Source organism: Tupaia chinensis, unplaced genomic scaffold, assembly GCF_000334495.1.
Source record: "Tupaia chinensis unplaced genomic scaffold, TupChi_1.0 Scaffold000029_1, whole genome shotgun sequence".
Lineage (NCBI taxonomy): Eukaryota > Metazoa > Chordata > Mammalia > Scandentia > Tupaiidae > Tupaia > Tupaia belangeri.
The window spans coordinates 367,566-381,263 of NW_006159459.1; the positions used below are offsets into that span (position 1 = coordinate 367,566).

The 13,698-nt window shown below is 40.3% G+C and overlaps 1 protein-coding gene across 5 annotated transcripts in view; it reads right to left on the minus strand.

Annotated features, from left to right (window-relative positions):
- The window catches only part of SLC24A2 (solute carrier family 24 member 2), a 289,619-nt gene that overhangs the window by 74,219 nt on the left and 201,702 nt on the right, over positions 1 to 13,698 (minus strand). For 4 of the 5 annotated variants that reach the window (XM_006140326.3, XM_006140323.3, XM_006140324.1 and 1 more), the window contains one exon: positions 11,217 to 11,267. The exons of the other annotated variant lie outside the window; for it this stretch is intronic. In XM_006140326.3, the coding sequence (XP_006140388.1) occupies positions 11,217 to 11,267 (51 nt within the window). The remainder of the gene's footprint in view (positions 1 to 11,216; positions 11,268 to 13,698) is intronic. 5 annotated transcript variants of the gene reach the window in all.

Genomic DNA, 13,698 nt, shown 5'->3' on the forward strand with positions numbered 1-13,698 from the left:
AGCCATGATTTCAAGTACATATATCATCTCTCGTCACTTGGATTTCATGTGTCTATGAATTGTCACTTAATTTAAGTTCCTAGTTTTTAAATTTTTTTAAACCACAAATTCACCTTGTAATCTGATACCTGTACTTCTCATTTGAAATGTGGATTTGCAACAGAAGTGCCAGCACATGCTGGGAGTCCTTAACTAAAGGCTTAGAGACCCATGACTAAAACGAAATGATCTGGTTCATTTCATATTTAATCAAAAGAGAAACTTACCATGCTTAATTGAACATGCCAGTCTCCTGGTATAACAAATTCCCACTATTTTGTTTTGTTTTGTTTTTAAAGAGAAAGCTTCACATGTAGAGTGGAATTATATTATTAATTTATAATAACAGTATTCGAGTTTGACTGATGAGGGCAACTGAACATTTTCAGCTCTAGGAATGTCAGCAACAGACAAAAAGCGGCATCCACAATTTGCCTTCTGCTGCCATTTAACACCTTCTACATATGCAATGTGGCAAAATCTGCCTTTACTTGCCAAGTCCAATCTTTCTGCTTTTACTGCTGACAGCTTAGATCATGAAAATAAGATGCAATGAGGTTTGAAGAGCTGGATGTATTCATGAGAAGAACTCCTTGGTTCTGGTTTTCAGGAAGACTGGCTTTACCCACACAGTTGATTTGGTCTTTCTGACAGACGCTGTGCCAGTTACTAACTAGTTCATCTGGTTATACACACCAATGAGGCTGCTGTCTTCCCAAGATCCAGCCCCAGGGAGATGCTTGTAAGAATACATCACTGAAGAAGTCGTGTTGTGTCAAGTTGATTATTGGTGAGTTCAATACAGTCACTTTTTGGAGAAGACCCAGCTTTACAGAGAGCATCTGTTCAAGTGCCCAGAAAAGCCCTCTGTTAACAGCAGGTTGGACTGAATGAGTTAAACCATAAACTTGGTAAATGAAACGTAACACGATATTGGAAATGGTGTCTGTGCACAACAGGAGCTCCCTGCTTTGGTAATTGGAGGGTAGGAAGTTAACTTGCCGTGTGCGCCTCAGACTTTCTATAGGGATATCAATGTCTTGAGGTAAGAAGGGCACATGCTGCGGTGGAAATTGGATATTCTGTGTAGGAGGAACAGCCTTGTCATTTAATTTAGAGAGGACAAATACTTCGATCATAACTGCACCCTGGCTTTAATTCTCCTTTGGTTAAAAATTCAGGTTTCTCAAACAAGTAAACTAGAGAGAACATAGGTCTATTACAAAAGCTTACCTGCTTTGTAATGAAGTCAGTTTGAATCTCTCTTCAAAGGACTTATTTAAATTTGATGTTTGAGGCTGTCTTATTCAATGTTAGTGAGAACAAAAATTGGTTCATTCCTTTTTGGGGCAATTCGGCAATGTCTCTCAAAAATTGAAATGCATGTACTTTGTGATCTTATTTTTTTAAGGAATTTATATGTGTGTGTGTGTATATATATATATATCTTCTACTCAGTGGATCCTATTATCTGGGCAAAGAAGATGCTCATGTAGCACTGTTATAATAACTAGATAAATAAACAGAAATGGAAATATCCTAAATGTTCATCAACAGGGGACTAACTGAACCCAACAGGGAACAGGAATGCAATGGAATACTATGCTGATATTAAAAACAATGAGGAAAATCTAGATGTGCTAATATGGAAAGCTCTCCAAGATATAATTAATAAAGAGAAGCCAGTTACAAGAATGTTTAGAAAAAAGAAACTAAGTTAAAATCTAATAAAGACTAAATGGAATCTTGAGTAGAAGGGAGACTTATTTTTATTACTGTTTCTTATATAGTATTTACTTTTTACCTCTGTGTGTATCTGATTTTTATAATAAAAAGGAACAGTTAAAATTAATTTATAATTTTAAATTTCTACTATGGTATAAGTTTGAATTTGTAACTAAAAAGGAATATAGATCTATATATATATGTATATATATATATACATGCACTCACACATATGTATACATACACACATATGTATATGTACACATATATATGTATTATATACTTTTTTTATTCTTTAAAGGTCTCTTCCACAGAAACTATTTTTTTAAAGAATTATTTATTTATTTAATTCCATTTGTTATTATTATTATTATTTTTTGAGAGGTTTTTGATATAGGGCATGTGCGCTCGCCAGCCAGACAGAGAGAGACAGAGAGATAGAAAGCGAGAAATCACCCCCCAGGGGAGATGGCCACACCGCAATCCCTTCTCCTCCATTCTCCTCTTGGGATCTTGGGCACGCATGCACACGTGCCCAGCGTGAGTTTAAGCCACTGGGTCCGGGACTCGAACCGTGGTCGACTACGTGGGAGTCCAGTGACATAGCCATTATGCTAACTGCTGGTCCCGACAGAAGCTATTTAATATACTAATTGCTACATTTAATCACATTAATGAAAAGTTTGGTCATGAACTGTGTCAAACAATTCACAAGCTTTTTGTATCAGACATGGTGGCCCAGGAACCTACCTATGACAGCTTAACTAAAATTAGAGACCAAGTTTTCATTAAGTAGACTTCAAGTCAATCCAAAATACAAGATCAAGTTTTTATTAAGTAGACTTAAAACCACCACATTTAACAAAAGGCACTAGAACAGCATCTTGGACATGAGAGCAGAAGGAGCATCAAGGTACCTATATCTGAATACTCTTCAGATGGAGGGTTCTCTAGCTTTGCAGAAAAGGGTGACTCTCTTCTGAGGAAGGTCATTCCATCTTTGGACATGTCTATAGGAAAGTGCTGAACTATGCTGGGCTGAATTCTCTATAAACTCAGAAAGGCTAATTTGCTTCCTCAATGACGACTTCACCCTCAGTTGGACTTAAGAGGACTTAAGCCCCCCTTTCCTGGTGAGTCAGACCCTATTTATCCCTGTAAACTGCATTGGATCAACTGCAAGAGAAAGGCTACAGTAAGAACTTTAAAACACTGCTAGGTTGTCCCCTAACTGTATGCCACACCTCATTCGTTTCCACAGAACTTTCAGGTCATCCATTAACCATTTAAACCTTAATCTCTAGATGGCTTTGAACATCCAGGACTTGACTCAGTCTCCCACCCCTGCAATCAGTAAATCTCCTATATCCTTAATCTCTTCTCTGAATGTTCTCTTTGCCTTCTTTTTTCAGCAGAAACTCAGCAGTTTCCTGAAGATCACTCTTGTCCTGTAGCCCTTAAAAGCAGGTGGTGCTTGCCACTTTAAATGTACTCCCCCATCTCCTTTTCCTCCCTGTTCTTAGATCATTTCTCCTCCCTTGGAAGCACAAGCCAGTAACTCTACCATCTCTACACCAACTGGCTTCCTGGTCTTCCTCCTTCCATTCCTGAAGATTTTTTGAAACTAGGTCACTATTTTTCTCTACACCATTGCTCTTGTCATCACTGAGGCAAGCTCACCCAGGTGAGCCTTACAATGCCTGGTCCCTCACCACCTTAACCTACTCACTCGCAGCTCCTGTCCCTCTAGCTCACTCATCCATTTACTCTAGCAGTTAAGTCTCTAGACCTTGTCACTAGCAATAACTGCACCACTCCCCAAATCCTGATGTGAAGCATTTCACTTTCTGTCCATCATTCTTATCTTTCTACTGAAACAGTACTTGGACCTATTATTCAGTACATTGATGCTCCCATCTCATCATTGTTTTCCTTCATAACATGTTCTTCCCTTGAGTCCTGGGATACCATTGTCTCCAGTTCTCTTCCTGCCCCAGTCTCCTTTGCTGGGCCTCCCTTATTATCCCAGACTTTAAACTTTGGAGTTCTCAGGACTCAATCCTTGGCCTTCTCTTCCCTATTAATTAGTCAGGTATTGTCATCCAGTTCTATAGATTTGGATAACACCTATATATATATTAACTATCTTATTTAACTTTATTTATTTTTATTTGACCGGGGCGGGGGAGGGGGAGAGAGAGAGAGAAACTGAGAAAGTGAAAACGCAAGCTGCCAGATCTGGGACTCAAACTGCAGTTGGCCATGTGGTAGTCCAGCACCCTTAACCACCACACCACCTGCTGGCCCTTTTTATGAATCTCAATTTTACATCTAACCTGATCTCTCTCCCAAGAACCAAAATGCTGCATCCACCACTTTCTCATCATCTCTATTTGATGTCTCTTTGACATCTCAAACCTAACATAAACTCTCCCTCACATGGCTTGCTCTGTTCTCGGTCTTTCCCATCAACATTCAGTTACAGGAAAGAGAGATTTCCCTGTCTTGGAGAGACTATAAATTGCCCACCAATAGCTATTCTCTTTAATTTCCTAATCATATAATACCTAAATTACTGGGGACAGTAATTCATCCAGTTTACCAAATTATATTGAATGAAATATAGCCATGTGACTGAGTTTTGGGCAAATTTTACTGAGAAGCTATTCATGGAAGTCTCCTTAAAAAGAAGGCAAAACTTTGGAGGAAGATCATTTTGACCCTTTCTACTTCCTGGATTGCACGTGATAGCTGGTGCTCCACCAGCAGCCAGGTTGGACCATGAGATGCCCTTGAGATTGAACATCATATACTAGGGTTGTGAAGCAGAAGGGCGGAAGGATCCATGAGATGCCCTTGAGATTGAACATCATATACTAGGGTTGTGAACCAGAAGGGCAGAAGGATCCTGGCCCTTGGATTACTGTGATGCTGCCATATCTGCTATAGACGCTCTGTCTCTGGATTTCTAACACTCGAGGGAAAATTAACCTCAATTTGAAGTAAGCCACTATAGATATGGATTTCCTATTACATATGGTCAAACCTATCCTGTCTGATACATCAGTGTATGTGATACAGTCTCATCCATTCAAGCAAGGATTAAAATGTACCATGAAGGCTGCAGGTAACCCCAAGGACTTGCTTTAGAACTACTCTTTTAGAGAACACATCTTGAGCAATGGGAAATACTGTTTAATGGTATTATAAAACTCAATTTCTCTTTTAAAAGAAAGAGCTAGACTGGGGGCCGGCAGGTGGTGTGGTGGTTAAGGGTGCTGACCCACATGGCCGACCACGGTTCGAATCCCAGACCTGGTGGCTTGCGTTCTCCCTCTCCCTTACCCCCTCTTTCTCTCGCTCTAACTCTGTCCCTCTCTGGTCAAATTAAAATAAATAAATAAAGTTAAATAAAATAATTATTTTTTTAAAAAAGGAGCTGGACTATTTCACTTTAACTAAGAACATTAAATGTCTGGCCAAACTATGTGATCTTGTTATTTTTGTTTTTTTGAAATAATGGGAGTTTTAAAAACTCAGCCACATGCTAATTTAGGGCTCCATACTTTATGGATTCATGGAAGACATTATTAGTGAATCAACTCAGTTAAGGGACAATTGGTTGCCATGTGACAGTGTACCTAATTTCATTAAGGCAAATGTCATTATTATTTTTGCTTTTTTTTTTTTTTTAGGAGAGATTTTTGATAGGTCATGTGTGCTTGCCAGAGAGACACAGAGAGACAGAGAGACAGAAAGCAAGAAATCATCCTCCAACAGGGATGGCCACAACACAATCCCTTTTCCTCTCAGGACATTGGGTATATACACACATGAGCCTACCATGAGTTTGAAGCCACCAGGTCTGAGACTTGAACCGCAGTCAGGTATGTGGGAGTCCAGTGACGTAACCATTACGCCATCTGCTGGTTTCCATTTTTGCTTTTTTTTTTTTTTTGCTATAGGGCATGTGCACTCGCGGGAAAGACAGAGAGAGACGGAGAGACAGAAAGCGAGAAATCACCCCCCAGGGGGGATGGCCATGCCGCAATCCCTTCTTCTCCATTCTCCTCTCAGGATCTTGGGCATGCACACACACGTGCCTGGCGTGTTTTAAGTCACCGGGTCTGGGACTTGAACTGTGGTTGACTACATGGGAGTTCAGTGACATAGCCATTACGCTAAATGGTCCCTCCATTTTTACTTTTGATATAACAACCTTTTCTATTTTTTTCCCTTACACAAATGAAAAAATATTTCCTTTTTAAGTAATGGTAAAGTTATTTTTCTGGAAGTGGCTTCTGTTAAGAAGCAATGAGTTTAGGACAATGCAATGGAGACAGCCTTTTCCATGTATCACTTCTTTGTGAAATATTAGCTAGGATATGTTTACCTCCCCATATACCTACATGTACCTGTGAATTATTTATTTCCAAAGAGTGAAAAATAGCTAGTTCTGTACACTGTCATTGTATACATACAGAACTAGTAATACTGAACAGGCCTCTTCTCCTTTTAGTTCATCTGTTCCATCATACAAACTTGTTTTCTTTTGATATACCTTTCTACATTTTCATTTAGAAAAATCTTATGAAGAAGTCAAGATCAATTTACTGAGAATTTCCAGAGGACGATATGAAAGCTAGGTATCTGCAGATGAGAAATAAGCTATGGGTTATTAACTTCAATTAAAAATTAGAGATTGTTCTTCCAAGAATATGCAGTATTAGTCTATGAGGTGAGAAGGGGATGGCTGCCCTGTTGGGAGAGCTGAGGTCATCAAAGACCATTCCAGAGCCAATCATTTGTACCTCCAGAAGCATCTTGTTATAGAAGCAAATACAGTCCCTGGAGGAGTGAAGCTCACTCATCTATCAGGTCCAGCAAATGTCTACAAGAGGAACTACTCAGTTATTATTCAGTGAACACATTAGCACAGGGGTCTGGGAAGACAGGTTGCCATCTTGGGATGCAGAAGCAAGGCAGTGGAGGCATCACCTGCCCAGTCCAATGCTATGGGCTGTCAAGGTTCTGCCTGCTCTCATTTCCCAAGGCTGAGCGAGATGCCTTCCACTGTGCTGCTGCAGTACTGAGGGTCTGCCCAACATACCACTCATCTCTCTGCCTGTGTCCCATGAGGTCATGAGTTCCATAGAAGGACTGTCTGTAGTTGCATAGGCCGTGCTCCTAGTCAAGTGTGTACCCCTGGTACATTACTGGGTGTTGATGGATGAACGTGGTAGGGAATGAACGAGCAGATAAAATCCTGATTGGCTTGGAGGAGGTTCCCTGTGGACCAGAGAGCTGCTGTTCAGGTTCCAGGGTATTTGTGTACCAAGGCAGGGAGGGAAATGGCTCTGAGGGCAAAGATGAGCTTTGTGAATATCCTAAGAGTAAATATTTTGTTTTGTTAAAATTAATATTTTACAGTAAAGTGTGCAAGTGTGGGTAAATGTTTTCCTCAATAGCTCATTGTTGCCTACTCTCTGATGCCCTCATTTTTAGTCTATGGTCTACATTAAGCCTGTCTTCCCATTTCCTCCACTGTAGCTTGCTTGAACTGGCTCTGTTCCTCAAGCCCACCTTGTACAGCAACCTGTATTAGAGCCCAGGGGACAGGGCTCTGGCATGATATGTTCTTGTGTGCAGGACCTACATTATCTTTTACTACCTCAGAGGCCCAGAGCAATTCAATTTGCTTCTCCGAGTCCTAGTTCTCTCATCTAATGAAATCTTGCTCTGAACTTGAATTTTCTCTTTTCTTTTTAGGGTTTTGCCATAGGGCACATGCACTTGCCAGAGAGAGACAGAGAGAGGGAAAGTGAGAAATCACCTCTTGGGGGATGGTCATATCACAACTCCTTTCCTCCATTCTCCTCTTGGGATATTAGGCTCACATGCACACACAACCTGGCATGACTTTCAAGCCACCTGGTCTAGGACTCAAACCATGATCGGCCATGGGCGAGTCCAGTTCCTTAACCACTACACCACCTGGTCCAGTGCCTTAACCACTCCTCCCCCTGCTCGCCCCGAGCTTTGATTTTTTTTTTTTTAATCTTTACTAAAATCTACCTTGTGTGACTGCCATGAGGAGTAGATGATGTAGAATATATATAGCCCACATACTTCGCTTGGCAAGTGGGAGGCAGCCAAACACTGGTGCTCCCCCATTCTTTCACCCCTCTCTCTACCTGGTGGGTTGGTAGTTGGCCACTCTTTTTCCCTGATTTATTCCACATGTACTGATCCTTTAGGGCCTGCTTCAAAGATCACCTTCTCCACAAAAATCCCACTCTCTTCCTGCTGCACACAGTCTTTCCTACCCCTGTGGCTGCTGAAAACAGTCTTTCCTACCCCTGTGGTCTGTCATCTTCTTTTGAACATCTATAGTACTTACCACTTTCTCCTGGTTCCTCAGTGATTGCCAGGTATTTTTTCTTTCCCTGGTCTACGAGTTTCATGGGGGCAAATTTCCCATCTTGTAATATTATTTCCCCAAACCACCTAGCAGAACAATGCACACCCAGTAGGCATTTAAAAATAATGAGCTGAATATGTACAAGACAATTCTCTGTATTTAGAATTTATCACTCAATTCTTTCTTGTATATATAAAAATGTATCTTTCCATTTGATCCACTGAGAGGGAAAAAACAAAAAAAAACCCCAGGCTTCACTGCAAATAGCCAATCTCACACAATATCTAGAGAATTCCCTGGAAACAGTTAAAAATAATGGCTAGTCACATGGGCAATTGTAATAAAGCCCTGCTTTATTGCAGGCTAGTCACAATTTAAAGGGCTAGTTACAACTTAAAAATTATGAAAATGCTTAAATGGGGGCAATTGGTATTTCCCAAAGGCTAGCTAGTCCATAGTTATTGCCCCAAACATCTTTATCTTTCTTACACTTTCTTAAACTATATAGTATGGAAGGGACATAAATCACAGCTGTTATTATTAGGGTTTTCCAGTGAAGATGTGTGGGAGGAGGAGGTCCTTGAGAATTTGAAGAAGTCATACATGGTTGTTGTCAGGTCTGAAGTTACTGAGCTGTTTGAAGGTTTTCCAGATGGAATCTCAGAATTAGGTTTAAACCAGACCTGGCAAGTCAGGAGGCAGTTGCTGAAGGATATAATTTGAGGCAGTTGGAGAACCCCCATTCTAAAACATTCTTTTTCATTAGTACCTGAGAGGGATTGCTATGTGTCTGGAAGACTCTCTAATCTTTCAGAGGTTCTTATTCTTGGAGAAAGACAAACCTTAACCAGCCTTTACACAATGGCTCCTTGTAGAAAGGATTCTCTGCTCCAAGGAGTCTGGGAAATGCTGCATGCTCCATCTCTCTTTGTGGCTTACATGATGCTGTAGGGCACAGTAGCCTATTGGAGGCTCTGAGGAGTCACGTGGTAAAGAAATCTATGTAATTTAACTCAGAACTCTCCTACTTATTTAACTATGGGATCAGTCTTACTTCTTTTTTCTTTTTTCCTGGTTGTTGCAAAATCCCGAATGACATCATATAAAACTGGGATTTTACAGAACATATTTTTAACACACTGTCTCAGCTACTACTAGCTATCACCAAAATGGGGATCAGTTTTAGGCTAAGAATGTAATACAAAGAGACTTGCATGAGAGAAAGTCAAGAGAAGGATGAAGAATGATGAAGGCGAGCCCTAACAGCCCCCCAGACACAATCTGGCAGTCTTGCTCAGGCCCAGCCATGGTTTCCATTCCAGACATTGTTTTGTCGTTTTTTTTTTTTTTTTTTTTTTTTTTCTCGCTTAGAAAGCGCAGTTGTTATCTAGTGATACTATTAGGTTAAAAGGAGCATTTTGCATCTTCATGTGATCTTCATTGTCTGGTGTAGGGAGGAAAGAAAAAGGAGGTGCTTGGACAGTAACATTTGCTCTGATAGATGTGAAAAGAGGGAAAGGAATAGGCCAAAAGAGAAAGGGGAAGTTGAGGTGAGAAATGCTCTGGCAACGGGCAGTTAAGGGTGGAAGGCCCTGTACAGATGCAGTAGAGAGAGATAGTGAAGGATCATGATAGGTCATGTTGAAGCTAACACACCCACCCACTCAAGTCAGGAATAAAAATAACAGCTGGGACAGGAGACTTCCTTTAATGTGTAGCTGGTCTTCCTAGCCACCTGGCAGTAGGGTATTTATTCCTACAAGTAGCTTCTACCCTTGAACCTCTCACTGCCCAAGGGTCTGCATTTCCTCAGTTGCTGCTAAGGGCCCTTTCTGAGATCCTAATAGTGCCGTGCTTCTTTTAGGAACATCGTGGTGGTTAACTGGAAGCACAGGAGTAGCGTTACAACAGGGCTCAGGTATTGTGCAGAAGCTAGAGTGGGGAGGGGCTGAGAAAGGTCATCTTTCCCAGGGCTGTCAGATGTTCCAATGCTTGCATGCAAAGCAACTAGATCTTTGGCAAGCTAAGGCAACTTAGATATACTGGAAGCTGAAAGCAAGATATGCAACACATTTGGGACTTTCTCTCTCATGCTGAGGGATAAAATTACCTGATTGCTCTACCAGGATACTTTTGATTTTTTTTTTTTTTTTGGTCTGTATCAATGTTAAAGTCATGTTAACGACCCAGTCAAATGTTTCCCTAATTTACAAATATTATATATTATTCAAAAGGGAGTATGTGTGGGATGGAAGAGAATGGAGCAATAGGACAACGCCCTTTACAAGAATTCAAAATTTTCCAAATGCTGTTTCATAGCAAACCTCTTTCAGAAAAATGATTCTGCCTGTGACAAGGCTGTGCTCTGGGATGGAGTGGAATTCATTAGTGCATACATTTTAAAAGCAATATTACCTAAGGAAAAATGGTTGAAATGACATGCCCAGTCTCCTGGAGTGAGCTCCCCAATAGAGACAACTCTTGGTCTAGAATGGTAGCCCTGCCTCTCAGAGTGTGCTCTTGCTTGAATCAATGGGGACCAGGGGGACTGAGGACACGACCTCATAGCCCTCTGCATCAGAACCAGATCTCCACCTGATTTGGGGTATAGGAGTTACTTCAGATAACTCGTTTCTTTGCATAAGTCAGAAAATCACCAGAACACACACTCCCTCTGAAATTAAGGACAGATTGGGAGAGCATTGGAGGAATGTGTTTCTATATGTTACAACATGTGGAGGAAATACTGTTGAGCCTGTGGGTGTTTATATTGCTGACACCATTTCTCTGGTTGTGTTACACAATTGAAATGATGTGGATTGTGTGAATGGATAACATGATTACCCATGGTATTGCACGTCTCCAATTCCAAATAAACACAACAGCAAAAACTAGACGAAAATGCAGAAAGAATAAATCACACAATGTCACTGAAGTCATGCAAAGAAGAAACAAAAATTTAAAAATGGGCAAGCAACAGACATCATAAATGAAAAAAAGCCAATGCATACAATTCTAAAATCATTCTTACCTTCTTCAGTCATTGTGTCATAATATTTTAGTTTTCCATATGATCCAAGTTCTACAACATCACAGTAAAAGACACAAAGATAAGGAACGAGCTATAATGCAAGAACTTTGTTTTTACACATTCTTAATTAATCAGATTCAGAGTTATACTGTCAAATTCTGCAATCGTACTATATGGAGATGTGCAAACATGGGCCATGTGGCAGACAGCTTTCACGGCCCATTTTCAGAAATCACTTAAAATATATTATTCTACTGGGGGTAGGATGTGCCCTGCCTTGCAGAATAGGACACAGTTATTTTAACATCCGACAAAACAGAATACTTGGCAAAGATAGCTTCCCCCTAGGTGGAGCCTAGCTCTATAATTTTTATAGAGATAATACTCCAAGAGAAAGGGATTGAACAAGGATTGTGTCCAGGCCCTTGGAGGTCACAGACACTGGGATTTCTTGCTAGGAGTAGTACCAGAAGTTCATTTCAATGCTCCTCTCTATCAGAACTATCTAGAGGATAAGGTAGGCTACTTGGGAAGACCCAAAAGAAAAAACCAGGTTTTAAGTTTCCCTTTCACTTCCTAGCTCATATTTTAGATAGAAAAACACCACACAGGATGTGTGCAGTGTGCAAGAAGAGTGTTCTGGGAGGAAGAGGAAGGCAGAGTCTCAGGGAAGACCACCTGGCTCAGGTGACAGAACTGTGGAATCCCCAGATCATGGCAACACCTGCTGGTATGTAAATAGCAAGGAGCGTGGGGGACAGAGAGGACCAACAGCCCCTCCTCTGAGTGCAGATCACCAGACTTAGTTGTAATGGAAACCACTGGCAGAAAGTGAGCTGTCCCGTCAGCTGGTAGGAAGGGCAGCTGGGGTGGAGGAGAGAGAGGAGGTGGGGATGTACCATTTCTGTTTTCTTACTTCAGTTTTAAAATAGAAACTTTTATTCTTGTTCATCTAAAAATTCCAGATTGTTTTAAGCAATGCTGTGAACAGGTTAAAAATATTTTTTTTTTCCTGGTCATAACAACACTTTCCCAATAAACTTCAAGAAATTAATTAGACTCAAGAGATATTCCTGTGATTTTGCAGAACATTTCCATGGCCCATTAACTTGAGCAGCTGCTGGAAATCCACATATGAATCAACTTCTAATTGATGGGCTTTAGGTACAAGATGAAGATTCTAGTTAAAAAATGCAATAATAAATATTGTTGTATATTAAATGATATATTCTCTATATAGTCTTTATCCATGTACCTAAAATTTTACCTAACACTATTTTAATACATCAATACAAAATTATGCCTTAGGGAGAAAAATCACCTTGTTTTTATGTTCCTGAAAATCCTGCCTATTCTGGCTTTTGTTAGATACATTAAGAAAGATGCAGGTATTTCAGCAAGAAATTGAATTCTGTATAAATAACAAGAAAAGCTTTTTCATGAGTCCCAGGGATTTCCTTTAGTAAAAAAAACACATTTTTCCTGGTATTTTAAGAGTTGTAGTTTATCATATATATGCCATGATACAAGTTTGGAATTGATAAATGATCTAAACAGATTCATATATATATTAAACACATGTTCATAGTGGCTTCACACATAATATATGAATTTGTGTGTATAATCTTGTAGTAAGCTGATGAATTATATCAGCCAACTATTTTTTGTCTTTTTGTAACTGCTCTTCCTTTCTTGAGATAAAGCAGTAGAATAAGAAGCTGGCATTCTCTATTATTTGCTCGGGAAACAGAACGTGAGTGACTCTACGTCTGTAAAGCCAGTGCAAGCCATATTCTCCACAGTGAAGATGCACTGTTGCGTTTTTATGGATCTGTCATTTTAGATGCAAACCTCTCTGTATGTGCACACCTGTTCTCATGTATAATTCCAACTGTCAAACATCCGCTTGTGGCAGATGATATTATTCTTAACCTCATCTCTTGTGGAACCAGGTATAAATAAACACATGCAATTACATTCACTCATCAGAACTGTTCATGTCTGATAAAGCTCACACGTTCTTGCCATTGTGGCAAGGTCTAGATTCTTTCTTAGCTGCTTCCTTGGGTGATGAATGGGACAGAAAGATAAGAACTGGACACTCATATAGAAAATGAGGCTAATGATGGTTGAAGAGAAGAAATAAGAATAGTGACAAGCTGAATAATAATGGTGGCAATGCAAACATAGTGAGGAAAGAGGAGACAGGAACACTATCTGCTCAAGCAAAGAGAACCATGTTTGCAGCTTACAAAAGAAAAGGCAGAAATGAATGGAGAAGGAACCAGCCTCTTAGAATATAGTCATTAACACTGAGAGCAATGGCATGATGAGACGGTGACCTCAGCAGCAACATCCTGAGGTAGCCGCTGGAGGGCAATGACTTCAAGAGCCATGTGGTCCTCTTTCCTGAACCAGGGCTCCAGGAGGTTCAGGAAGAGGAATGTGACATGCGACCAAGACAAACACAACATGCACACAT